The 25,611-nt window shown below is 43.1% G+C and overlaps 1 protein-coding gene across 25 annotated transcripts in view; it reads left to right on the forward strand.

Annotated features, from left to right (window-relative positions):
- Positions 1-25,611, forward strand: part of MYO5A (myosin VA) — a 97,727-nt gene that overhangs the window by 9,762 nt on the left and 62,354 nt on the right. For 24 of the 25 annotated variants that reach the window (XM_046898931.1, XM_046898932.1, XM_046898934.1 and 21 more), the window contains exons 2-4: positions 9,585-9,695; positions 11,161-11,332; positions 17,583-17,727. In XM_046898931.1, coding sequence (XP_046754887.1) covers positions 9,585-9,695; positions 11,161-11,332; positions 17,583-17,727 — 428 coding nt within the window. Of the gene's footprint in view, positions 1-3,792; positions 7,138-9,584; positions 9,696-11,160; positions 11,333-17,582; positions 17,728-25,611 lie in introns of those variants that run through there. The other variant, XM_046898935.1, reaches the window with a different exon arrangement.

A 25,611-nucleotide genomic window follows, 5' to 3' on the forward strand; every position in this document is an offset into this window, starting at 1 on the left:
AACAGTCATGTAATGGAAGTACAGGGGCAGCATAAATGATGTACAGGCAGTCAGCTATCAGTGTCTGCAGAGAAAAGCAGTGGAATACACCTTTTTCAAAGGCTAAGTATGGTGCAGAAATCTAAGCTGTGGCGTAGAAGGGCTTTGATTCCTCTCCTCTCACCAGCACAGCCATGTCTTATGGAGTTCCCTGTGCTGGCCGAGGCAGGCGGTGGTGCTGGCAGTGCCGGGGCGAACAGCTGCGGCTGCCCAGGAGTTTCCTCTGGGCTCTCCTGTGCAGCAGAAACGCCGCAGTTCCCCTCTGAGCACATCTCAGCCCCGCCGCACCTGTTGGCCCCATTTCTGCTTTCGGCTTCCCCAGCCCTGGTGGGGGACGTGTGGCAGATGTCACCCTGCCTGCCGGCTCTGTGCTGGAGCTTGTCAGGTTGCTCACACCATTTCTAGTTCCTCGCATGAGGACTGGCTGTTAATTACCTATGGAAAGATGGTGAGACTAAATATGGCTCCGTTAATGGGCTCACTGAGGTCAGGTTGTGTTACGGTGTTGCGTTGGTGTAGACTGGGCTGTAATGGCCGAATTCTGCTCTGGGTTAGCTGAGTAAAACTGGTTTTCCCTGAGTAAATTCGGCCAAGGCAGCAAAAGCTCTGTTGTAATATGATTGCATCTCAAGCTGGTGCTTCTGTGCAGCTTAACAAAAGGCAACCAGTTGCACACGAACTGAATGCAGTGCTTTGCAGTCATTCATTTTGGGTTTTTAGAACGGCCAGGAGGTATTGGACTCTTCCTGTGACTTTTCTCAAGTGAAACCAGAAGGGCTGTTCAGACTTGATCCCAACCTCACACAAGAATGCTCAGAAGAGTACAGCCGTGCCTACTGTCAGTGTCTGTACCAAACGTCTTTCCTTGCATTTTTTGCTGTGTGGCACACAGGTAAGTCAGCAGTTGTGTGCACTCTGGATGCCTTACAGACCCAGATATATTTACCTGTCTGTGCTGCTGTGTGCCAGGTGATCAGCTATGGCCACGCTGCTCTTCTCTCAATAACTCCTTGTCTCAGACTCTGGTGCCGCAGCACAGCACAGCTCAGTGCATCTGCCAGATCAATGCAAGCATTATTTCTCCTTCCTGTCTAAGGGAGTGCTCGATACACCAAATAATCTCATCCCAGCGATGCAGATGGCTCTCTGCTGAAGCACTGACACAGACAAAAGACAACGCTTCCTCTCTTAGCACCAGAGAACCTAAAATGGGCATCCAGCTGCAGCCAGCACTGGGAGCTCCAGCTTCCCAAGGCACAGCTTGGGTTGTGCAGCGCGCTGCATGGAATGGTGAGCATCTTCTGCCTGTTGTAGGTGAGCCTTCCAGGAGCTTTGGGGGAAATCACTGAAAAATGCTGTTGTAGGATAGTAAATCCATGTAAGAACTTGAGGAAATGAAACCAGTGTTACATAACCATCAACACGTAAAAGTCTGTGAGAGACACGATGGTCTTCCGTGGTCTGGAGACAAGCGTGACATCAGGCACCTCTTCCTGATATTCCTTCTTCAGTGCAACTTGTTTCATTAGCTGAATATGCAGGGGGTGGCTGTAGGTTTTCATTTGCCCTTAATTTTTTTGTGGCCGCTATTCTGTAACTCTCATAACATGTTTTTCAGGTTGAATGTTCTGGGAGGTATTTTAGGGCAGACTCGTAATTAACTTCTTTTTGACGTCGCCAGCGTGTAATTCTGTGTTGGCCTTCATTTTGATGGCAGAGGTTGAGATGCAGTGCATTGTGTGCCTCTCTATGTGGGTATGACCCAAAACTCAGGTTTTCCCAGCGTCAGAGCTCAGCAGTTTGCTGTTGCTCAGCTGAAGATGACCATCCCAGTTCTGATCCGTGTTTTTGATGAGATTATTGTGCTTATTCAAGAAGTTGGTTGTACGTTTGTTTGTGCCTCAAGCAATGACCAAAACGTTCATGCTTCACTGGGAGCAGCGTGGCCGTGCTGGGCTTCCAGGGTCTGCACGGACACCACAAAGCAGGTTTTAGCTTTGTGTAACTGATAACACAACCTTAATTAAACACTGTCAGGAATATCATGCGGTCACACTCAAAATATACCAAAGCAGGACTGCGTGTGACTTCCCTGAGCTGTGTGGTGGTGTTCAGCTGTCTGTGCTACTGGCATCGCAACTAAATAATGCACAGATGAAGATTTCAGCAGTGGCAGCTGGCTGGAGATGGCAGCTGCTGGAGGATGGGCAGCCAGGTGTGGAAGGGGAGCTGGGAATAAAGCAAAGGCTGGTAAATGCTGCTTCTGCATGCAGCACTTTAGGGGGTTGTTTGAATGGGCAACAGTTTGATGGCTAATGTGTTGTGTGATATAGTAGTGACTGATTATAAACCAAATCTGTCTTTCCCTATGTCACTGAAGGGGAGGTCAAGTACAATCAATATGAAATGTAGGAAGTAAAGCTTTTAAAGGTGAGGAAAAGAGATAAATTCACTATTTTTTCATAGAGTTGGCAGTGCAAAATAAAGGTTTTCTGGTTTGATATCATTCCCAGCATGTGGATTTCCAAGGGGACCATTTTCTCTGAACTTTATCCAAAAGGTTGCTATAGTTTTAATATCTAAATTTAAATAAAACCTTACATTTTTGTTTGGTGACCCTGGCATCACTTCAAAGTAAGGCAAAGTTTCATGTAAATTGATGTAAGCTGAGTTCATGTAAGTTGATGGACATTTCCCTGGTGGCTAACCAACAGTTCTAAATTGTACTGCAGTGGTTTTTCATAGGATACTCATAGTTAAGGCCCATGTTGGTTGTACCTTGGACCAAAGACATGCTTGACAAAGTAGGAGTTGTTACAAGTGACCAAGTCCGAAATACAGAGCATACTTTAAGTAAATATTAAAGAAAGGACCTTTGGTGGAAGCAGTTTCCCTGCATGCAGGGAAGGGCACAGTGTCTGACATGCTTAACCCTGCACGCTGCAAACACCGATCTGCCCCTCTGGTGCAGAACTTCCCTCACAGCTCCATGCCGTTCCCTCAGGCCCCGTCACTGCCCCAGAGAGCACAGCTCAGCGCTGCCTTCCACTCCCTGTGAGCAGCTGCAGCCGCCATAGGCCTCCCCTCAGCTCCTCTGCTCTGGGCTGAGCAAACCCATGGGCTCAGCCCCTGCTCCCACACCGGGCCTCAGACCCTTCCCCATCTTTGTAGCCCTCTGGTCGCTGAAGCTGTGGCAGAATGGCAGTGACTCCCTGCTGTGGTACGGCTGCTAGCTCGGGGCAGTTGTTTAGCGGAGAGGGAGATGCAGGCATAATGCATTCACCTATGCATACAGTTACGTATTCATGCATCAGCTTCTATTTCCACGTGGAGCAACCTTCAGAAGAGCCTGCCGTGCTGGTTAGCTCTGCAGTGACACGGCCAAGCTGCTACCCTTGGTTTATATGCCCCAACTGTTAGGTTGTTTGTTCTTAAACTCATCTCTACAGTGGCTGTGGTAGTTAAACACGCAGAGACCTCTGGTATTTATCAGTTGGTGGCTGTGCTGCTCTGCACTTTGGAGTTCGCTCTTCCTTTGCACTTGTTCTTGAGGAGGAGAACCGCTGTTCTGCTGCAGTATGCTCTTATATACAGGTCTGTCTCTGCATTTGACCTTTGCCAGCACGGAGGTAACTCAGAGGCCTGGTGTGATGGCTGAAACATTTGGTGGCGTTACTCGATGTTGTTTGTGACTCGTTTTCTACTTGTTTATCTCAGGATGAGTTTGTAAGTCACTCCCTGGGTGTGTGTTAATAGTCTCAGTGCAGCCGCCTGCGGGCCCCAGGACTCCCATCTGCTCTTCTGGTCCCAGGGGTGCCATGTTGTCCCAGGACTCTATGGAACGTTGTTTTTCCATCCCTTGCTTAGTTCTACTTATATAACCATTAAAGATGGTGTCAACCTATGGAGTTCAATGAAAGCTGTATGTAGGAGCATCTCAGGATATCAGTGTAATTTGTTCTATAGGAAGAAGTCTCAGGTTATTTAAGCTCAAAGACACGCCTTTGTAGAGTTCAGTGTTTTGAAATTGGCCTTAAAATGTGTTACACCGCTGTTAGCAGAAGGAGCTGCTGGTCAGAATGATTCCTCCAGACACCAGAGTTTACCAGTCTAGCAGTCCTTGCCTGTATGGAAGGGCTGACCATGCGGAGTGTTACAAACAAGCTGTATGACAAGGCTCCAGTGAGACCTGACCTTCTGTTTCATTTCATTTACTGATCTCGTAAGGATGTAGCAGTAAAGTCCAGTAAAAACTAAGAGCTCTTTTCCTTGTTTACTATCATAACCATGTGAGAGTAATGAGGTCTGAGCGGGAAGTGGTGATTTCCTAGCCATAAGGCAACAAGGAGCTGTTAGAATGCAGGGCTGCTTATTCTCCCTGCAAGCCTGGAATGAGAACTGCAGAAGTATGAGAACTGCCAGGCTGGAGTATTTAGCTGAGTTCTCTTTCTTTGACCCTTAAAAAAAATATGCAGAATGTTTTAGATGCAAAAGAAAATTGCTTGCATATTAGTCAAGATATCTGCAGAGTTCAGCAGTTCTAAGAAACCCAGAAATTAATAACAACTAAAAAGTTTGGGGAAGCGTGGGGAGAGAAGTTTCTTTCCTGAGTTAGATTTATGTGGTAGTCTTCTAGTTTTCCTATTAGAAAAACAGCTTATGTGAAATTATTTGTCAGATGAAGCATTAATACAAATGGTCGCAGATGTTCTCCTCACTATGTATCATATTAATGTCTTTGTAAACTAATACATAATAAATATTAGGTCTTAAACTGTACGAGAGGTATAGAAATGGCTGTTGCTGAGCAACCAGGCAGAAAATGCCCTCCACACCAGAAGAATGCTACTGCTGTTAAGAAAATCGATACTTTTTGTTGTGATTCTCTTGGAAAGTTAATTAGCCCTCGGGTCATAACAAGAATTGAGAGGAATTGCTCAGAAATTTTGCATCCTGCTTGTCATGGAAGTGAAGTCTTTGGCTGCTTTCTGATCCTTCCTGGTTACCTGCCATTTCTCTGGAAGGATGGTAAAGTCTTGTCTTTCTTTTCAGCCTGCAACCAGCAGCAGTGTGTTCTTATTAGAAATGCAGTGCTTCCTCAGGGCCGCAAAAAGGCTGGGGGTACTGCAAAAAATCATTCTGGTTTCAGCACTGGGAGAACTGGGACCTGCTGCTGCCTCCTGTGTTACTGATCAGGATCTCTGCCTGAGATCTGGGCTGGTCAAGTTAAGACTTGTGTTTAAGCCTGTTACTCACCTGGACATGCATCTGCATGTACTGTTAGTACAAAAGAGAAAGTTTTCCTAAGTGCTCTTAGGTTCAGAATTGCCACCTGTGGTGTTGGCGTTGTGAGAGCAGTGTAAGGGAGACTACAGGCTGAAAGCGAATTATTCCAGTGGCATCCATTGATGTTTTCAGAGCAATCCTACCCAAGGAAATCGCACAGCTCAGGAAATGCTATTCTGATAAGCAAGCATTTTGCATAGGTAAGCTCAGCTGTTTCACCCAGCCTTTCACAGCTTTTGGACGGCCTTGTAGCTGTGCCTTGCTAACAGACACTTTTCCTTGTCCAGCCTTAATGATGCACACTGTTCTCTCCAGGCGGCCGTGCTCAGAGTTAGCAACAGGCTCGCACTGCATGAGTTTGGTCCAGTTTGGGCTGTTGCTATTCCATCAGCTTCCCCAGCTCGTGCTGCAGGTATCACTTTGATCCAGATGTTAACAAACTGCTTTATTCCTACCCAAAAATAAGGTCGTTTGTGAAGGAGAGAGGTAATGTCTGTCCTCAGTTTTTCACGATTAGCACCTAGAAGGCTGTGGGTTTTAAGGCTGTCTGTAAAAGAAAAACTCGGTCATTTTTGCTAAAGTAAAAGCCGTAGGAGCTCAAGTGAAAGGGCAGGTCTTTGGTGCTAGGGACAACTTTGTCGGGTTGACGTTTCCTGTTTGGTTTTGGTAGGGCACATATCACCTTGTGAAGTCTTTCAGTGCATCTCAGAAGAGCTGCTGTGCTGGACAAATAGCTGCATCTCCTGCAATAACTGTGGTTATGCAATGGAAGTGGAAAACCGACTGCTGAAGCCAATGCTGGGCCGCTTGCATTTCTAATTCTGTCCCGTCAGCAACGTCAGTTTGTGCTTCAAGAAGTTAATATCTCAGAAGAGAAGCTTTCTGAGTCATATGGTCTCATTTGATAGATGATTGTTATAGTCTGCTGATTTCTTCATGTGATCTAAGATGAAATCATGAGGTATTACAGAACGCTGCAATTTTCTATTACACTTTCTTATTATGTGAAATTCTGATAATACAGTGACCCACCAGTGAGAAACGCATACGTTGCCCTGTCTTTTTGTCAGCTCATCCTATGGGTAGCCCTGCTTACCACCTCGCAGCACCTGTCCTTCCAGCACAGAGCACGGTGCGTCTGTCCGTCCATGTGGCTGTGCAGGCGGTGGTGTTTGACGTCACCGGTGAGGCTGGGAGAGTCGAGGCAAGAAATGTAATTTAGACGTAACCCTGTTTATATGTGTTCGGTTATTTCTTCTTCCTTCTGAACTCACGGCTGTCTCATCAGTGTGCCTTCTGTTCACCGATGGTTTCTGAAGCTAGTTCAGAGTGAGCCACAGCCGTGTTTTCCTACAGCGTCATTCACTGCTTTTCCTTGAGTCAGTCTAACTGTGATCTCCTATCAGCGTTTTCGTCCTGGTTCATTGAGCACAGTTTCAGTCAAGTTGATCTGATTGTTGCCGTCGTTTTTACTGCAATTTCAGTGTTATTTTTGGCTAGGATTTCCTCCCCTTTTTAGAAGATTGGTTTGTAATTCATCGTCTCTAGAAGTTTATTGTGTTTTAGTCTTATTTTAATGTAGGCATAAGCTTGCTTTTGTGTATTAGTCAATGAGGATGAATGTTAGGCATACCAGAGCAAGGTGCTTCCCAGATGACCTTGGTCCTCTTTCCACCACTGACAGTGCTTTGCTTTCTGCTTAGGCTTGGAGCACACGAAAGACTTTATAGCAGTGGAATTTTACCATCAACTGATTATGCAAAAGACAGAATGAAAATCTGATTTGGCAAACCATTCTGCTAAGTTAGTGAGGTGAGAACGCTGGGAAACGATTCACTGCTTCTGATTAGAAGCTATCTCTCTCTTTCCTCCTACTTGCTCTTTCTACCAGGTGTTTCTTTGGCAGGGATTTAAGGCTGGGCAGAGATGGTACAGCTTAGTGCTCTTAGGATGACTTTAGTGTCTGTGAGGCTATGTCATGTGGAAGATTCAGCTGTCTCTCGTAGCCCAGTTTCTATGGTGATCTGTTTTCTGCTTTCTCCTTCCTTTCTGCAGACAGTCACAAATGTACGGTTTCAGCTGAATAAATTAGAGGTGCCTGTTTCACTCTGGCATGGATCACATAATTAGAAACTGCTGTGCAACATTTGCTGCCCGAAGTTAACTTTGTGTCTTACGAGTCTGCTGCCTTTCTAACATTGGAAAACAGCATATGACCAGCCTGCTGGCCCTCTGTCCTGAGCGTATTTGTAGCTTACTTCTTCTGTATTAACGTTTAAGTGTGGTTTCCCATCGAAGACATTGTAGATGGGAAACTAGTGAGGGAATAAAAAGTCATAAAAATTGGACCAAGTGCAGCACATACACATTTTGTCTTCAGCTGTGACTGATAGGGTGATGTCTGTGTGTTAAACTGGCAGATTTCCCCAGGCTCTGGGGAATAGTCCTTGCTATTCCTGTGGTTTCTATGGACTCAGTAGCAGCTACACAGTAGGCTTGGGATGTACCTGAGGGTGAGGGGGAAATCTGTCCCAACTCAGTAACACTGCGACAAATACCAGCACCGAAATGGCAGCACTGAGAGTGCATGGAAAGGAGTGAACAGGCCTGATTTGCGAGAAGAAACGCATTGGGCTCTGCCCTCGTGTGCTTCAAATGAGATGCCAAAGCCTGGTAATTAAAAGGGCTGCAGTGTTTTTGCTGGACGTAGCAGCGCTGCCCGGGGCACTGCAGTGTGGTACCTGGATGGCTGCACCTGGGAGTGCACTGCCACACTGCTGCCCTGCAACAAGAAGGCAGTGCGAGGTTCTGTTGCACATCTGGGATGGGAAGAAGCCGCTCCTTGTTTTGAATAGTTTCCCCTGGTTTCCTTTTTGCCGCAGTGCACGCTTACTGCGGGACTGAGCTGGTTTTAAAGTGATAAAGAATTTGTTAATGCTGATAACAAATTGGACTCTCAGAACCATCTTAACTCTTTTGGGCACCTTATCCGTCAGTCTTGGTGAGGTTCTTAATGCACTGTCAACAGAGAACCGGGGAGTACTGCAGCAGCTGGTGTCAGAATCACAGAAGTTGGATGGGACCTTTAAAGGCCATCTAGTCCAACTCCCCTGCAGTGAGCAGGGATACCGACAGCTCCACCAGGTGCTCAGAGCCCCTCCAGCCTGACCTTGAATGTTTCCAAGGATGGACAGCCTGTTCCAATCTTATTGCACACCCTTAGTGTAAAAAAACTTCTTCCACTTCCCTGTATAAATCTCCTCTCTTCTAATTTGAAACCATTTCTCCTTGTCCTGTCACAGCAGACCCTGCCAAAGAGTCTTCTTTCTTATAGCCCACCTTTAGTTATTGAAAGGCTGCTCTCAGGTCTCCATGAAGCCTTCTCTTCTCCAGGCCGTGCAGCTCCAGCTCCACCAGCCCGTCCTCACAGGGGAGGTGTTCAATCCCTTGGATCATTTTTGCAGCCCTCCACTGAACATGGTCCAACAGGTCCGTGTCTCTCCTGTACTGAGGACTTCACAGCTGATTTTTTTTTTAATTTCTTCTGGATGCTGAACATAAGCAATAGGAAAATGTGCTGCTTTTTTAATTTTTTTCCTTTTAAATTTTGGACTTTTTTGTTTGGCTTGGCTTGTATTCAAGGATGTTTCCTAAAAGCTGTCGTTAGGGATTGTTCATTTCAGTTCACACCAAACGGAAGCCGTCCAGATGAACCACCCTTCTTTGTTGTGGCATTCCCACGACTTGGCGCTGGAGAACACAGCCAGGCAGCTGCACGAGTTTGGCACACGTGTAGCACTTCTGAGAGCCTGGCAGAGAGCAGGCCTGTACCTTTGGCTTGGGTGGAAATGATCACAACAGGAATTCGACTTTTCTTCTCTATTGTTTGGAGAGATTTCAGAATCTGCTCGGAAGAGCTGCTCTTAAGTAATCTTTTTGGTAGCAAAGTTTTTGACCTCTGAAAACATAGGTAGTTTATATTGTTGATGAATGTGTGTTAGGACATTGTTTTGTATAGGAAATGGCCTTTTCTTACTGCAGAAAGGCAGTGAAGGCAACGCATATGTAGCCTTGTGTCAACAGAATAACGTAGTCACTTCCTCTGTGCTAATCAACTTATCTTTTGCTTAAAGGTTTGGCTATAAACAGATTTATTAAAAAAAAAGAGAAAAAGAAGTTTTTGGTATCATACATGTTGATGATTTAACGATATTGCTTCCAGAATTCACTGATCTGTTGCTGTTGTTTTTATGTTGCAGTATGCCAGGGTTTGGATCCCTGACCCAGAGGAGGTCTGGAAGTCAGCAGAACTTCTTAAAGATTATAAACCTGGAGATAAAGTTTTGCAGCTTCGACTTGAAGAGGGCAAGGTAGGTCTGCGTGTTAAATCCTGACTGATTGCTCTTGGGAGACTGATGTACCTAACACACCAAGCTATATTGTAAAACTACAGCCCTATTTTTATATGTGCTATTATTCTTGACCACAGAGTTTGAGTATTACATTTTGTGTGATGAATTATGTTTATTTACAGAATTCCATTTTGCCTGATTTTTTAAAATAACTAAGATAACGGAAATATTGGTTATATCCAGCTGCCTGTATTATTCAGTTATATATATTATCTTTTTCTACTCATGCTGTTAAAGCTATAACCCTGGTTGATACTCCTGGGGGCCACAAGGAGGACAGTGTTGCAGAAAGAAATGGTGACTTTCGAGTTGAGCATAGCCATGAGAAACTTAATACCAGTAGGATGGGGCAAGGATTAAGAGCATTGCCAGAATGGTGCAGTATGCTGTGTAGAGAAGGGACGACGTCTCTCTGAAAAGATCACATCCTTGTAGTGAAGGCCTGTTTATATTTTCTTATGCCATTTAAATGGTTATTTAATGTCAGTGTATGATGGAAGTGGTCCTTCAGGTCTTCTCATAGAAAATAAAGATCTCCTGCAGTAGTACAAGGATTTATTTTTAATTTCTTTTCTTCCTACCAGTGGGCAGCTCACATGCTGTTTTCAGGTGGAGGTCTACATAGTAATTAAGTAAAATGAGCAGATTATGTGTATAGAATAGGTCCTAAGTTAAAACACTTTAATTGAATAAATTTCATTCTTTGACTCACTCACATCTCTGGTATGGCAAACTGAGCACAACCTTTTCAATCAGACAAGATCTGTTTTGCTCCACCCTCCACGTTCTAGACTGTGCAGTGATGCTGCACACCTGCATTTTGAATGTAGTAGAATGCAGATGTTTGCCAGTTAAGACACATTGTGCTGGGACAAGGGAGTGTCAGGTAAATGAAGCATTGTTTCCTCCAGAGACAGATGCAATTAAAACATCTACATTAGAGATTAATCTGCATAAATCTGTGTGAACTATAAGTAGCATTTTTTCCAGTTTGTGTTTTCATGGCATTCTTGTGCTTGCCAATGTTCTTGTGTGATGTTGTTGTTTATAAAGCTGGCTGTAGACTGATGGGAATTATTTCCTCTGTCCTGCTCAAGAGGAAAATTATATGAAAAACTAATTAGATTTGTGATAAAACACATTTCAGTTTATTTAATAAAAAGATTTGGCAGCAAAAGCGAGGCATTTGTTTAAGTAATAGTTTAAAAGGATGAAATGCATTTATTATTGCCCGTTGCATGTAGAAAACCCCTTTGGGAATTTTTTAATGATATTTTTGGAGAACCCAAATCACCAGACAATGTAAATGTTACCTTGTGTTTTTATACCCTGGGAATCTTTTGCTGGGAAGAACGATGGGAGGGGTTGAATGAGGGGATCGAAACTGCGGTTCTTTCAACACGTGCTTCCATTTGATTTTCAGGACCTAGAATATTGCCTCGACCCCAAGACTAAGGAACTCCCCCCCTTGCGAAACCCTGACATCCTTGTTGGTGAAAATGACCTCACTGCGCTCAGTTATCTCCATGAACCTGCTGTGCTACACAACCTCAAAGTTCGATTTATAGACTCTAAACTCATTTATACCTATTGTGGCAAGTACTGTCTTTTTATCCTGTAATCTTCACAGAGACTGCAGCAGACAGAAAAAGTTTATTATTGATATTTGTACTTTTAACTTAATGGTAGGGTAGGTTGGGCTGTTCTGGTGAAAGTCCCTGTGTTTGTGGTCAGTAAGTGCATCAAGTAGGCTTGAAATTATTAAGGCTCAAAAAAGTTGACTTCACTTGATGTTCCTCTAGCTTCCCAGTGGGCTGTTTATGAAATTTGTATTCAACAATTTTAGCCATGGGATTCCTTGCTGACTGTTGTTCCCCTTAGGCATGCATAGGTAGGCATTGGCTGGAGGAGAGCTTCACATGCTGCAGATGTAGGAGGTTAGCCTTGCTGCTGGATGGATTTATTGCTTCCTGCCTTTGATTGCCTGCATCTGTATTGAGCTGCTGTATCTTTGTGCTGGAGATACCCCTTTATTTTTCTTCTTGTTTTTTTCCAGTCAGTAGAACTATGAGAGTGCATCTGTAACTGTGTGTGAGCCAGTGCTTGTCCATTCACAATCATGAACAATGTGAATTTTAAAAATACCTTTTAGCTCACAGTAGACGTTACCTAAAGCTGTAATTGCCTGTAATATTTTCATACAGCCAAACTGTGGGGAAGTTACTTTAACAAACACTTCATTGTAGGTAGAAAATTGTAGCTGAGTTGTCTGTTTTAAGGACACACTGAGAGACAGTTTAGGCTTGATGCTCTTGGGCTTGTGTGCATGTGTTTCTTTTAAATGTCAGTTTTTAATCAAAATACATTTTTAACTTTTTAATGTAACCTTTCATTATAAACAGTCTGTTAACTTTTCAAGTATTTCTTTAGTTTGCCTATGTTTTGGACATTGTGCTAGTGCATAAGGAACAGTTCAAGTCATTAGGGTTTTGTTGCTGTCGTTTGTTGGTTGGGTGTTTTGTTTGTTTTTTTTACATTTAGGTCTGAAAACATAATATGATGATGTTATTCCTGGAAATCAAATACTAAAAATTTCCTTCTTGTGATTGTCTGATTAAAACAAAGACACATTCTTCCTGTACATGTAGTCCAATTACTACCTGTGTATTTACCAGAGCTCAATTTATGCCAGCAGAAAACATGCCCAGTGATTTCTTTTTAAATACACAGTTTAACTTTGTTTCTAATCAAGTGTTTGTAGGACAGCTCCAGTTCTTGTTACTGCATGCCAGAGGTTATTGAGCCCTCTCCATGTTACCATACATTAGACTTGCTATTTATGATTTCACTGTGCTTTGCACTATTTGCAAACTGTGGAGTAGGCTTTCACAAGGCTGCAGATGTCGTGTTGCAGGATGGCCCTTGACAGACAGCAGCAAATCATGGTTGCTGGTATCTGAAATAGAAATTTCTATTTTGCATTATAAGGCCTTGTCTTGTCCTGGTCTGCAGGTGGAATTTTTCATGTGTTAGACTTCCCTGTTCTGGACATTCTTACAGCTCCACCATGGTGAGGGATGTGGGGAAGAAGGCCAGCAGCATGTTAGGCACAAGCATTAGCGTTGAGCCACGTTTTGCACACACCAGCAGTTCCTAACCTGTGGGAGCCCAGCAGAGTGCATCTGTTCCCAGTCCTGCTCTGAGCAATGTCCGGGCCATGGGGGCCTGAATTTGACTTTGCCTTTCTCTGCTTGCAGACCTTCATTCCCATAGGTGTGGGAGATGCATACTTACATCTCATCCTGTCACACAGTTAGAGTGTGACCACAGGCACCGGATGGTTTATGTTAGAAGGGACCTCTGAAAGTGTTCCAGGAAGCTCCCTTCTTACAAACAGATCTGACGAGATCAGGTTGCTCAGGGCTTTGACCAAAGAAACCACAGCCATTCTGGGCAGCCCCTTCTAAGGGTTTGTGTTTTAATCGCCAGACTTCTCAGCTCCCCCATCTTGGACATAGCCCACATTCCTGTCCCTCATGCCCCCATGGCAAAGCTCCTGATGGAGGAGTGTTCAGTGAAAGGGCTTTTGTGTAACCGGAGTCGTACGACCCAACCTTGTAAATAGTTTCCAGTTTATGAGTGTGGTGTCTGCAAGTACAGCCATGCCTGTCCTGTGAGACAGTCTGCTGGGTTTGCATTTTGTTTGCTTGTAAACATGGATTATGTTTAGTGTTCTGCGAGAGGCTTTCTAAAGGAGTGTGTTGTCTGCTGGTTTTGTTTTGCTATTTGAGAAGTTGTTTTTATGTTTGTCCTCGTGCTGCTTTAGTTGTGGGTTTGGCTGATGTTACACAGTTTCTTCTAGGACCAGAAGGCTTTTAGCAGCTTGTGGAATTCATTGATTCGGGATTGCTGAGCTTGATCAGCCCTTCTGCTTCCCAATACTAAGTGATGCTTTGTGAAATGCATGGTGGGTGAATTAGACATACGTGGACTGTGCACTGTGGCAATTTCAGCTGGTCACAGTGCAGGTGAGTGAGTTCTTACACCTGCTGGGGGACCGAAGAGTACAGTGTGCTGTGCATTTGTTGTCTTGGGTGGTTCTTCTTTTCTTAGCGTAATAGGTTGAACGGATATTAAATTCTTTTCAATTTCAATTTGAGGGAACCCAGACTTTTAAACAGAAGAACTCCTGATTTCTTAACTTCCAGGCAGCCCATCACCAGAAATCCAGAGCTGATTTATTGTCTTGTTTTGCTGTTGAGAATATGAAATGAAGAGTTCATGGCGGAAGCTGAAGGGTTATAAGGAAAAACATATGGATAACCTGCTATGACTGTGATCAAAACTCAGTAAATATTCCTGATCAGTTCAGATGTATAAATACTGCCTGTTATGAAGGACAGCAAACTTGAACAAGTTAATAAAGTGTTTGCATTAATATTCACAGATGGGTGAATACATTCAAAATGAAAGAATTGGCCACATTTACTTTGGATGTATGTAAGAATGGCAAAAAGTAACAAAAAGTAATGAAATTTCATGTAACTGCAGGAATGAAAGCTCACACAATGTGGGAAGGGCCATGATAGCTCTTATAAATACAGCAATTCCATTCAGTGGAGGTAAAAATAAGTTATATATGAATTATTCAGAATTATTATCCTGGGAGGTAGACTGGTTTAAAAGTTCCCATAGAAAGCATATAATTCCTGCCTTGCTTGTTTTGGTTATTTCCAGATGGCAGTAACTTGTTGATTTTGCAAGCCACTACTGCAATTAAGTGCTTTAATGTGTTGGAGACTTGTCATGGGGCTGCAGTTTTGAATTCAAGGGTTCATTTTTGCCAGTGCAGGCAGAAGCAGGAGGGAATTGTCTGAAGTGTTGCATGGCTTTTTTGATGTCTGTTTGAATACATGTGCAAGCTTGAGAGGCTTTAGGAGCCCATCCGTCACAGCCTCAGTGCCAAAGGCTGTTGGCAGCTGGCCTGTTGGCGTGGGGCAGGCTGGGTTGTCTAACACATGTCTCTTTCTCCATGGCAAGTCATGGAGTCATAGGCTCATAGAAGCATTCGAATTGGAAGGGAGCATTAAAGATCACCTAGCCTACCTGCCCTACAATCAACAGTCCCACAAGGACTCCTCAGTTGCCACTGTGCTATGCACGCTTTGGTAATAAGCAGCACTGCACAGAAGTGCTGACAAACATCAGCTGTGTGGTGTGAGTGTCAGGACAAGTGCTGGTGAATTAGCAGACCTGGCTAATTAGCTGAGTGAGGCACATGCGTCCGCTCCCGTGGGAGCACTGCTGCAGGGAGCCTCATCCGGCCCTCAGCGCCAGAGCGAAACCTGCAGTTCCTGCTGCTGCAGAGCCAGCTTAGTGGCTTGGACTGAGCGCAGGTAAAATGCGGTTGGTCCTCATCGCTGTGCCTGGCAGTAGCTCGTTATTGGTGAAATCAGTCGTTACGTGCCTTATGTTCAGTGCTGAAGCAGGCCTGTGAATCCCAAGGCCGTGTGGCTCCACATGTGCCAATGAGGTATGCTGAGAAGAAAGGATTAAGTGTTCCTGTGTGCAGGCAGATTCCTATGGACCATCAGGGTCTGGAGGTGCTTCGCAGCTGTTTATACTGCAGAATATCCCGGCATTCTTGCTGACAGCATCACCAGGGCCCTGGAACACCACCACTTCCCAGTTTTTGCCCTTACAGCCATCATTTGTAGCCTCTCTGATGTCCCAGACTGAGCTCACCTGACTTAGATTTGCAGCCTGTCCTGATCCTCCACACACACTGCCGTCTTTGTGCTGCGGACACGTTAGGGATGTTAAATCAGCCTGTGGCAGTCCAGGCTGCAGCTGCTCATTTTTGATGGCTGCCTGCTGCTCTCCTGCCCCAGCCTGACTCCATGAGGCCCAGGGATGTGGCTGGTTGTACCAGGGGCAGCTCTGAGCACCTTGGGCTGCTCACAGGCCCTGCTCCGGCCCCCAGCTCTGACTGCTGCTGCTGACTTGCACCCGCACCTGCTGACTCCCAGTGTAGGTGATGGGCACTGCAGTGTCTGCCAGCACCAGGCTCCTGTATTCCTGCACCCCTTTTATTTTTTGGCTCGTCATAACAGAGTTGCACTTGGCACACATTTTTAGAGCAACTTTTAACTTGAGTTACTGAGTCATTTGGGTGAAGTCATTTGGTGGAAAAACACTGGCAGGGGTTGGATAGGCGTGCCCAGACGTGTCACTGGCGTTATATTTGAGGAAATAAATCAAGGTTTCTCCGGTCTCTTTCTGAAAAGTGTTCTATCATTGTTTAATGCTTTTGCTACGGTTGGTGCTTGATTTATAAATACATGACAGCATTTAAAAACGGGATGGTACTCCCAGCAGCAGAGGCAGATTACAGATGCTTTTGCTTCCCTTCTCCCAGCTCTGCATGGAAAGTTCCTGAGATAGAAATCACAGCACTGATGTGCACGGAGCAGAGGGCTGGGAGCCCTGAGGAGCTGTGCACCTGTGTGACTTTCGGGGTAAATTTAGAAATGCGCTGAATGCTGCAGAAATGCTTTCAGCACAGATACTGAGGAGTACGTTGTCCAAGGAGTGTCTATAGCATGCTTGCTGCAGGCTTTATGCAGCCACAAGCACCTTGAAACACAAATGTAAGAAGAGGCAGTGTTTTTACAGTGGGCTGCAGTTAAAATTAGAGTTACTTTTTATTTGTTTGTTTGTTCGTTTGTTTGTTTTTTCTGCTTATGCCACATGTTAAGGTGAGGAAGAATTGCCATGTCAAGGGAGCAGATTTTGCCTGGAATGGCCAGGTCTCACATGTCAGTGATCAGTGATTTCACCTCTGCGTGGAGCAGATAAGAAGTGTTCCCTGCCCAGAGTAAATACTGCAGAAGAGAGGAGTATCAGTAGTCCTCGTTCAGACCCTCCCTGTGGGCGGAGAAATCCTCTTTTCTTGTGGAAAAGAAAATTCATATCTCACTTTGTGGGTAGGAAAGATGTACAGATTAAGACTGAGCTTTTCTGTAAAAGAGGAGGGGATTGGAGGTGGTCTGTTTTGGGAGAGCAGAAGGATGGTGTGAATTTAGAAATGCTGTAGTGATGATTGGCATAAAAAAAACTGGAAAACTAGATGATGGAAGGAGTAAGTAGTTCCACGTATGGACATACAACGTGAGGATCTTGTGGGCCTCTTCTAGAGGCATAATTAATTTCCTGACATGACTGTGTGCCTCTGTGTATCAGCTCCATGTGATGCATTTTCTTGACCCCTGTCAGAAGTGTCCTACAGGCAGGAGGTTGTTCCTGCCCCCTGGTAAAGCCATGCAGGTCACGCTATGACTCTACTTTGTTGTTTGTAACAAAAACTGCTCCTGCATAGCTTCTGAAGGGTTAACACACTGTACATAACAAAATGCTTGTGAGGCCATTTAGCAGCTATTATTCACAAATCCAGGTGCTTTTACGGTTAGAGAAAGGGAAAATGCCGTGCAGATTGATCAACGTGCTGCACTGTGTGCTGTATGAGGAGGAGATGTGTTCTGAATCTGGTGATGTAGTTTCATGCATACTAGCTTTAGAACGGGCAGATGAAGAAATGGAGTAAAAAGCTGTCCCTGATGTATGTCCTGAAATGGGATAGAAGTAAACTCATGCTAGTTTTTGTGCCTAAAGCCGAGGTCAGACTAAATATCTATTGTAATCAACAACATAAAGCATGTGTGTTATTCTTCTCCAGTTAATATTTTTAGAAAGGTTAGAACAATGGTTGATGTTAAACCCATTTTTGTTTTATTTTATTTTGAGACAACTATTACTAACTCCCTTTGTTTCTTTGTCTTTGTGTAGGTATCGTCTTAGTGGCCATAAATCCTTATGAACAGCTGCCTATCTATGGCGAAGATATCATCAATGCGTACAGTGGCCAAAATATGGGGGATATGGATCCACATATCTTTGCAGTGGCAGAAGAGGCATACAAGCAGATGGCCAGGTTTGTAGACCACATGAGTTTTGAATTGAGGGGTTTCATAAAAGGAATGAGATTTAAAACTTCTGGCCAACAGACTTCTCGTTAATTTATGACTCATGAAGTAGTTTCAGGATCTGTTTTTTATCCGGTGTTTCAGTGCATTTCACAAGAGGGTAAGTTGTCCAAGTTAGTGAATATTAAAATGTTACAAATGCCCTGGAGATCCTGGCTGCTGACAGGTAACAGGAATAACTGCAGATCTCTTTAGAATTTAGGTCTAAAGTTAGCCTGGTCCTTTATAAGATTATGTAGTTTTAATTTGATTAGCAAGCTGTGGAGATACTTTTTAATCATTGGTGAGTTTTTAAAGAGAAAAATGCAAGATTCTTAACTGTTTTATATTTGTATATGAGACTGACAACAGAAAGAAAAATCACTGGGTTATGAATGCTATTACAGACTGCTGGTTGTATCAGCAGAATCCCAACAATGTAATCTGCTTTTGACTGCTACTGACCAGAGTTAAGAGGGAGGAAAGGACTGAACGCACCGAGAGTGCCCCAAAACAGCGTCTCTAAGGCCAGTGTAACAGCTGTGCAGGAAGTCCTCATTTCCTCAACTGTTGCATGAAAACAAACTTGTCACTCAAGGAAAGTTGTTGTTAGAAACTGTTCTTCCCCTTCACCCGAGTAACTTGTCAATTTGAGAAGCTTTTTGAAATATTTAGTTTCTAGAATGAGCCTTTTAGGGGATACCACATGGTCTTTAGTTAGCAAAATGGTCACCGGTATCCTCACTGTTGAGCTACAAGCTATCCATACAGTTTTCCTTGTTGATAATATAGCCTGTGATCAAATTAACCTGGTAAAATAGCAACAGATCTTTGAATTAACTGTAGTGGACCTCAAGCTCTACTGCAGAAGGGGGAGGAAAGTAGATATGGGCTGAAAATGATAAAATGTTCAGCTTTGCAATTAGCTACCTTTTCATTAAAGAATTTGTATGAGAGCTAGAGTGAAGAAAATCCTCCATACACTGTGAAGTCAGTTGTGTGAGTACAGTGATCCACTTAATGCTCACGTAATAGATAATTTTAAAAGGAGATACATACAGTGCAACATTTCCTGATGTGGGGTAATTGCAAAATAGGTGGTTTCAGAAATACCACACGCTCGCATTGTACAGCAGAGATACTCCCCTTACTTTCCTACTGCTAAGGAGAAAAAAGACACATAATCTTGTATGGAAATATGAAGGCAAAACTGTGTGTCATGACAGTCATATTTGTACATTGTGGCTTTTTTAACCTAGATCTGCATCGTTCTACTATTGCTGGTCAAGTCCCTCTAAACGCTCTATGAAATAAGAATGTGGTAGGCATACTTTACATCTGAGGCACAGGACACACCTGCATTTATATGGCAGTGGGGGATGTAATCCAAACATCCATAACTTTTGTTCGTAGCACTGATCAGTGGGAGGCTGGAAGGCGATCTCTCTCCACAGGCTGCTTTTCAGCACTGGGGGGATGTACCACTTACCTGCTCAGAAAATTCAAGATCCTGCCGTGCAGTGAAGATTTCTATCTACTACCATCTGCACTATCTGCTATTTCCTTCTCTGACATCAGACGAAGATTCAGAGGGCTGAGATTTGGCAATAGTTTCTCCTGTGGTTCTTTCTTTTTGTGTTAATTGCCTGCTCTTCAGCTCTGGATGCTCCCTCCAGCAGTTCTGTGCTGCTGAATAATAACAAATAAGATGTGGAAGTTCCTTTTGAAACAAACGATGAGAAGTTATATAAGCATGGAAATGATCTTAAATAATCTTTTAACGTTAATGAATTACTTCCTTTGTGTGCCTACAGCATGTTATAGACACTTCGTTACTCTTTTATGAATAGATGTCATTGCTTTCATAGGTGCATAATGAAACCTGACCATACAAAGAGAAGTCTTACAGTTCTTCTACATTAAAGTAACTGTTTCACTTTTTATTTAGTTTCCAAATGTTTATTTCCTTTTCTCTCTGTTCCTCAAGACTTAAGTAACAACTCCATTATTTATTTCCTTATTGTTTCTTTTCTTTCTATTTTTGTTTGTTTGTAAGGATTTCTTCTGTTTGGACTTGCTGAGTGTTTGCTAGTTGAATAATGTTTTCTAGTGCTATTTTTGGTTCCTTTGTTGCTTCTTACCCTTTAAAATCAATGATAATTTCTGCATCTGGATGAGTGACCTTTTACTCCTGAATTACAAAATTAAAAGAAAAAAGAATTTGAAGATCTACAGTTCGTCTGCTGGTCATTTAAAAGCAAAAATCAGATTGTATCTGACCTTTACTAACGATTTAATAATTACATCAAATATTCATATGGTAGCTATGTTTATGGTAATTATCTGTGTTCATGCATATATTGCTGAGATTTATTTTACTGTTGCTTCTAATCTGTCTTAATTCCCTGTTTAAATGATCACTGGAATAATTAGTCATGATGCTCCTATCCATAAAGCTTCAACACATGAGTATTTACTCCTTAATTCTTGTTGTTTATAATGTAATGATTTAGGGTTTGTTCTTGCCAGCTTCATTACTTCCTTCACTGCGACTGAGAAACTCTTTCCTTGTGTTTGGTTATACTACGTGATTTCTGAGATCTTTAGCCAAACAAAATGACCCCTGAAAGCTAGTCGTAGTAAACTAAGGATTTGCATTGTGTCTTCAGTATGTACACTGCAAAAATATGAATGATTAGTTAAAAGCAGCCTGGCTCTTTATCCACAGTTGGCTGACAGATAACTGATTATCATTAGTTTAGCTCAGGAAAATGTATATAACTTTTTGGGATAATAATACTCTTATTTTGGATTTTTATTTCTTTTCCTTTTTCCAGCAGAGCCAGGTTTCTGGGCAGTCTGCAGTGTAGCTGAGTGGCTATTTGGGGCTGTTCTTAGGGCACACTGTCAGTAGTGCTCACACATCTGTAAAGTTTGACCATGTCTTTTTATTGATAACTTTTTATGAGACTGTGGACTTGCCTTTGTCTGCATGTCTTGTATTTCAATTTCTATTAATTATTCATTCATTTTAGATCATAGGTAGCCAGTGTGTGGATGTATGTTATGTGACTTCCATGGATAGCTTGCTTTATTTGAGCAAACTCAGAGAGGTTTTGGACAACTTTTAAGGAAGGCTAGCAAATTAAAAGGAAGTAAAATATTATTGAAGTGCTTACTTCTTTTTTTCCTCTGAAATGTAAACCATAATATCTGCATGTAAGTGCTTGTGTGTGTTGAACTCTTTGAACTACAGTGCATACCACTTTTATAAGTCAGCATTTCCAATTTTTTAACAAAAAATATTCATTCTTCACAGTTGGTAACTCTGAAAACTGAGGCATAGCATTAGTTTATAAGTTTCCTAATTTATTTTTATTTTTTGAAAGCATTACAGCTTCATTAGGAATCAACCATCAGCATGTGTAGCTTTCCTTTCAGTTTCTTTTCAGTGTTTGGTAGAAGCCTCCAGTTTTAAACCTGTGGCTCATGATGAGAGGAAATGTTTATGGTTATACTCTTGAAACTGCTAAGAACTGCATTACTACATGAGACTTACGATTATTTATTTTCTCACACTATTAGGGAAAGATGTTCTAAACCACTCTTACATGGGATTCCTTCTCCTGTGTAGTAAGGGCATATTACATAATTAAGATAATGTATATTTTCATCAGAACTTAGTTGACCTATTTTGTTTTGTTCTTACTGCGGTTGATGACAGATACAGTGAAGTTGTCTGCTCAGAGTGCAAGTTGAGAATAATGTCTGCAAACAGACATTACGTACTGGTGAGATTTGTATGGAACTCAATGAGTTCTGGAATGGAAAGCAATACTGTCAGTCTGCAGCGTTTTGCTTTTTCTGCTTGGACAAAACATAATGATTTATTCAATGTTAGTGTGGATCTTCTTCATTAAATTACCTTTAATAAGCAGGTTGCCTCCCTGTTTTGTAGATATGTGGCATGCATCTGATGGCTCTCAGCTACATGAAGATTTTTTATATCACTTTTTGTTAGGAAGGAAGCTTGGTGAGCTGTTGAGTAGGTGTTTTGAAAGCATCTTGACTGACAGCCTCCCATTATCACAGGCATCTCAAGTTGATGTCCTGTTATAAAAATGTGCGTTTGATCAGCTGCTGCTTTGCTTCCCAGTATCTCATTAATGAGTTCTCTGTTCACCCCTTCCAGAAGTGGTAAGGGAGATGATGAACAACACATCACGGATGTGGTTACGAAGTGAGAGCGTTCCCTGGTAGGCACTGTGCAGGCATACAGCAGCCTGCTTTGACACATGGCTGTGACACATTACTTTTCCACATGAAATACTTACCTAGTTCTTCTGGGGCTCTGCTGTTAAAATTAGAATGAAAAGGGAAATTGTCCTTTCTGATGCAAACTGATGAATTTGGAGTAAGGAATTAACCCTTATACTTCAGGTCTGGCATTTTATGGTACTGAATACAAGGCAACAGATGCAGTACTCAAGCTGACATAATATCAAGGACCTACCTGTTTGAGCAGTGATTACTTTTAGGCAACAAAAGGGTTAATCATGGCCATAGCTGGAAGCTAGGGTTCATGTGAGGTGTCCTGCTGGTAGCTAGGCAATGAGCTTTAGTAAACTATTACTGGAGTGACCTCTGACTAATCCCTAGATAAATCACTCCCATAGTGCTGGCTCATCTTTGTGCTCCTCTGGTGTGCAATCTGTCATGATTTTTCAGCATGTGCTGACCTCAGTTTTCTTCATTTGTATGTGTCGAGAGACACTACCATCAATTCATTATCTTTTCACCTTTTGGTGTTTGTACAGTCAAGAGCTGTGTTTTGTGTCTGTCTCTGATGCCAGTATATCATTTTCTGCTTGTATAGTAGAAAAGCTGAGGCAGAGACATGCCATGCCTCTGCCATTAAGAGCTGGTTCCCAACACTGAGCTTCCAGCTCCCAGTCCTCTGCTCAGATCCTTTTGTCCAGTGGCAGAACAGGATGTCAAGAAGAAAGACTGTTATGTTTATGAAACAGTCAAACTGGAGATATGTTGAGAAATGTGGCTGAAGAGCATGGTTTTGCTGCACTAATGCTTCATGCCCATTACAATTAAGTCTTTTTCTAAGAATGAATTTACTGATTAGACACTGCAAGTTGTTGTGACTCAAGTTGCAACTGGACGCATCTCTGAATTGTTCAACATGGCTCCTGCAAGGACTGGGATGTTTCCAGTCAGAGCACATTAGATCCAGATAGTCAAAATCAACTGATGGGTACAGGGCATGCAGGTAGGACAGGCTGCTGTTCCTACTGGGGAATAGCACTGATAATAACTTTTTCTTTTTAACCTTTTCCTCTCATCACGTTGCCAAGTTCAGAGCCCTTTAGTCTCTACTAACAGTCCCTAGCACTGATAGAGCACTTTGCACGTTCTGGGCGTTATACAAAAGTTGGCATGTTAACCCACACAACAGACTTCTAAGGGTGGAAGAAGTAATTATCTGTGTCAGGCCACACCTTTTGGGATGTGCCAACATAGGTCAGTCTGCAGGCTTCACCAGTGGGAACATGGGGATGACGTGACTCTGCAGGAAGCAGGAGCCATGTCCAAACACAGAAGGGCACTGAGAGAAGGAAACCATTTCACAATGAGGGAGAAGGGTTTCCTGAGTTCGGCTGGCATTTGTCAGTGCTGGCTGGGCGCAGGGGAATCTTGTCCCCCAGGAGAAGGCCTCACAAGGAGCTGGGTTCAGCGGGCCAAGCACAGGGAGTGTGAGCTTTCTCTGGGCTCTTGGAAGCACTGGAAAGTGGGAATGCAGAACCAGGGCGCTTTTCCCATAAAGCAGGCCAGAGAGCCTAATCCAGAAGTCAGGGGGATAATAGAACTTATTTAGGGCTGCAAAAGTTGTTGTGATGAAAATAGCTTGTTCAGAAGGTTAGTGAAGGGCAAAACACCGAGGCAGGCTCCAGCCTGGCACCTCCAAAGCTGCGCCTGTTCTCTGTTCATCGGAGAGCATTGGAAAACTGCCGGATGAATTCTTGTTTGTTTATTGAACGGTTAAATTACTTCTGGTGGAAAAGCAAATCCAGGGCTTACAGAGCTGCCAGCTTCTCCAGTGGTTCTGGACAGACAGTGCACCCTGGGCTGAGTGTGGGGCCTTCATGGTGAGCAGGAGCTGCTCAGCACATGCGGCTTTTGCTGCCACACAACGCCCATGTGCACAGGTGAAGCTGAGTGTATTGCATGGAGCTGTGGTAAACCTCCAAAGCACGTGGGTTTTACAGCTGCAATAACTTGTTATGAGCTCTGTTTGCAGTTCCCTACCGAAAGGGCATTGTGACCAAGGTTACCACATTTCTGTCTACAACTTCCTTAGAGAAATGCGTGGGTGTATACTGTGTCCTTCACCTGTGCACACTTTTGTTAGGCCCAACAGCATAGTGGGAGCAATAGCCTTATCTCTCTTCAAAGCCACTCTTTATGCTGAAGAAAATGGGGCATTCTAGGAAACATGGATATATTTTGGTTTCAGATTTGCCATTGCTGACATTTGAGAAAATGTTGTAATTTAGATTATTGGAGTGAGATGTACTTGGTAAGTCTTCAGATGAGATGACCTGTGTTGTGAGACAATGTGTTTTATACCACAGATTCGTCCTTCTGTTTTCTGGTCACACCCCTGGTGTCCTTTGCAAACTGTGCTCCCTTTAGCCTACTGGGGCTGGGAAGTTCCTTCCTAAATTTCTTAGTAAGTTCTTGAAGCTGCTTTCTGTGAAGGTCAGAAAAAAATCCATCTTGCAGAGAACTCTTGCTTTACACCAATAGCTGATGAAAGCGGATGGATTTCACAAGGTGTTTGCAATCTTCTGTGCTGGTGATTATTCCAGCACAAACAAAGCTGGAAGAAGCTGTTTGTAATGGGTGGAATGTTGGATGTATTTCTCTGTTCCCATAACACTGACACTTTGAAGTTACTTGGGAACATCAATGAAGTGGTTACATTATTTAGCACTTTCATGGTGGTTCTGTTCTCACTGTGTTCCATAAAGTTGTTTTACTTCATCTTACCAATGAGAAAGTTATTTGTAAAATTTTCTGGGCTCTTTTTTCTTTTTATATAGCTGCCTTGTGGGAGGAAATTGATCTTTAATAAATATATTTGTTTAGTCATGCTCTCATATACTTGACTTAGTCTTACAGTTCTTTGCTGGAGACAATCACGTGAGCTGTACATAAGTACATGTATTCTAGCACTGTTTGAAAATCGGCGTAACAAGGTAAAAAGTCTCAAACTAATTTTATGTTGGTGCCTATTTAATCATTTGACTCTTGGAGTAGCTGTAGCTAATAGAAGTACTGTGAGGATTCAGACATGCCAGCCTTTCCGAGTGAATCCTGTCTGACTTTTCATCAGTGTCATTCCTTTTGAAGTTATTCTCCTGAGTTGTTTTTCCTGGTGCTGTAGTTCAGCTGTGGGATGATGTGGCACTCAGAAAGCAAACTGGAGTTCCTTTCATTGATGGACACGACTCACGTTGATGTTAGTGGTAATTACATGTGCACACTTAGAACAGAATCTGCCCCAAATGTTCCCTGAGTCACAGGTTCCTTCCCAGGGACTTCGCATCAGGTTAATTGCTAACTTTCCTTGGTCAGAGTTCACTGTTTTGAAAAATCTTAAGCGATTTCAAGCTTACTAATCTACTCCATTACTGCACAATTACTGCATAAGAACAACACTGAGATCAAGTGGACCAGACTGTCGCTGTTGGATTAAATAAAAGCTATTCGTTATGTTCCTGGTGTTGTGCTGAAGCAGTAGGAGATCTGGATGTTTACAGATTGCAGGATCGGGCCTT

The sequence above is a fragment of the Gallus gallus genome, chromosome 10 (assembly GCF_016699485.2).
Source record: "Gallus gallus isolate bGalGal1 chromosome 10, bGalGal1.mat.broiler.GRCg7b, whole genome shotgun sequence".
Taxonomy (NCBI): Eukaryota; Metazoa; Chordata; class Aves; order Galliformes; family Phasianidae; genus Gallus; species Gallus gallus.